The sequence below is a fragment of the Haemorhous mexicanus genome, chromosome 16 (assembly GCF_027477595.1).
Source record: "Haemorhous mexicanus isolate bHaeMex1 chromosome 16, bHaeMex1.pri, whole genome shotgun sequence".
In the NCBI taxonomy this organism is placed as follows: domain Eukaryota; kingdom Metazoa; phylum Chordata; class Aves; order Passeriformes; family Fringillidae; genus Haemorhous; species Haemorhous mexicanus.
Genome location: NC_082356.1, coordinates 12,130,153 through 12,132,787, shown reverse-complemented (window position 1 = coordinate 12,132,787; position 2,635 = coordinate 12,130,153). Strand labels below are relative to the sequence as shown.

General features: G+C 47.9%; 1 protein-coding gene across 1 annotated transcript; it reads left to right on the top strand.

Annotated features, from left to right (window-relative positions):
• The first annotated feature begins 995 nt into the window (after nt 1–995).
• LOC132334747 (neuropeptides B/W receptor type 2-like) lies at nt 996–2,105 on the top strand. Its single transcript, XM_059860847.1, is given in 1 exon segment — nt 996–2,105. A coding segment is annotated over 1 exon segment (999 nt). The 5' UTR covers nt 996–1,106.
• The last annotated feature ends 530 nt before the right edge of the window (nt 2,106–2,635 follow it).

The following is a 2,635-nucleotide window of genomic DNA, read 5'->3' as shown; positions in this document are numbered from 1 at the left end:
CTCACTTTATTGCTGTGCGACAGCAAAAGGCAGGAGAAGTGAGGCACTTCTCTTTGCAGAGCCTGCGACCGGTTGCCAAACCTTTGATCTTCACGGTGGGGGGGTAGGGGTCGGTTGTTTGTTCATTCCCTGTGGAGGAATTCTTAGAAATAGGAATTCTTGGAAGCAATAGTGATGGATGTGGTAACTGCTACAGGTGGGATGATTCTTGCTGTGTGTCTAAAGTGGATTTGCTTTCAGGGTACTTTTCTCCCTCTTCCCTGATTAATTCTGAACTTCTGAGATTTACAGGTTTGTCTGTCCGTCTGTGCCAAATTTGGGATGCTGCCAGTTGTTTGTACTGGGGATGGTTTTCAGAGTAAATTCATAACCCACCCGTGCTTAAAGGTGTACTTTGATTGCAGGGTAATCCCTTTTAACCATTAATTTCAGAAATACTCCCTGAACTCTTTTCCCCCTCCTTCTTTTGCTAGGGGACCCTGGGAGTGGGGAGTAGCAGCGTCAGAAACTTCTTCATTGTTTGTGAAATCCTGGTCCGTGAAGAGCCTGAACTCGGACACAAAGGCAGGCGCTAATTAACCACTGGAACGCTTCTGCTCCAGCAAGAGCTGTGCCAGAGAAACAGCAGCCATCCCTCCGCTCCTCCAAGGGCTGTGAACAGCCAGCCAGGCACGACATCCTCCCTTCTGCCTCCTTGTTCCTGCCAGCCCCAGAAGAACTCTCACCACACACAGCGGAACCGGAGCCGCTCAACTCCCCCAGCAAAGAAAAGCCAAAGCTCACCAGAATGCTCTCAGAAAGAGTTCCTTGACTTATTTAGAAAGTCATTATTCTCTTGCTTTCTTGGTGCATGGAGCCTTATGTCTTCCAAACATTTTTTTCTCCCCTCATCACTTCAAAATCTAACTTTTCCAACAGAGGGGAGAGGTAGGTAAGTTAGGTGGTTCATGAAGCCTCACAACTCACCTTTGAAAATAAGCTGCATCTAAATGAGGTAACAGCTGCTTTTCACAGGAGGGGAAAAAACCCAACCAAACAAAAAACCTCTCACTTCTGGGCTAGAGAGGCTTTCAGTGGTATCTGAGGGTGCTCTGTGATCAATAGGCATGGGAAACATCTCCTTTTGGGATGATCTGAACAGCTCCTGCAGCAATGCAGGCAACAGCTGCTACCTGGAAAACAGCATGAGGTTCAACTTCACCCTCCAAGAGCAGGCAGCTGATTTCTACGTTGTCCTGCCTGTGATCTACTCTGTGATCTGTGCTGTGGGGCTCACAGGCAACACTGCTGTCATTTATGTGATCCTCAAGGCCCCCAAGATGAAGACTGTGACCAACATGTTCATCCTGAACCTCGCTATCGCGGATGACTTGTTCACCCTTGTCTTGCCCATCAATATTGCAGAGCACCTCCTCCGCTACTGGCCCTTCGGAGAAATCCTCTGCAAGGTCATCTTGTCCATAGACCACTACAATATCTTCTCCAGCATTTATTTCCTGACAGTGATGAGCATAGACAGGTACCTGGTGGTACTGGCCACGGTCAGGTCCAAGAGGATGCCCCACCGCACGTACTGAGCAGCCAGGATCATCAGCCTGTGCATCTGGATCCTGGTCACCATCATAGTCCTCCCTTTCGTCATCTTGGCCAGTGTCTACACCGACGACCTGGAGATCAAGAGCTGTGGTCTCAATTTCCCCAAGCCCGAGAGGTTTTGGTTCAAAGCCAGCAGGATCTACACCCTCATCCTTGGCTTTGCCATTCCAGTATCCACCATCTGCATCCTCTACACCATGATGCTCTACAAGCTGAGGAACATGCACTTGAACTCCAATGCCAGAGCCCTGGACAAAGCCAAGAAGAAAGTCACCATTATGGTCTTCATAGTCCTGGCTGTGTTCCTCTTCTGTTGGACACCCTTCCAACTGGCCACCGTCGTGGCTTTGACCACTGACTTACCCCAGACCTCCATGGTCATTGGGATATCCTACTTCATCACCAGCCTAAGCTATGCCAATTCATGCTTGAATCCTTTCTTGTACGCTTTCCTGGATGACAGTTTTCAGAAGAGTTTCAGGAAGCTGCTGGAATGCAGAACTTCTTGAGCAGGGGGTTGGGGCTGGCAGGTCCCTGCCCTTCCAGGGTTTTTCAGGGACAACTTTGCAGACTGGAGGAGTGGCCAAAGAATGCACAATGTCCTTTCTTTGGTTTACATGTAATGTGAGGTCTGTTTGTAACCCTCACCAGCAACAGTGTCCTGCCCACTTGCAACTCTTGTATTTCCCCTCTTTGCTCCTACCAACTTCTCAGAGTTGCATTTCTAGACCCCGATTTTTAATTTCACCCTCTGAATTATTGAGGACAGAACATTTCCTTTTCAGGGGTGTACTTCTGCCACAGAGTTGTCCTTTATTGCCATCTGCTGTACAGCACGGACAGGCTGGAGACCAATTCCAGAGGAGTGCAAAGCTCAGTTCTTTATCACTGAGTTATTAGGGAGGATTGTTTAATGAAGCAGAGCTAATGAGCATTTTCAATGAAACATCAGGAAAACAAAGGATGAGTATTTGGAAGAGAAAAGAAACTATTTTTAATGTTCATGTATGTTCCTGTGTGTTATGGCTTTCTTTTGATT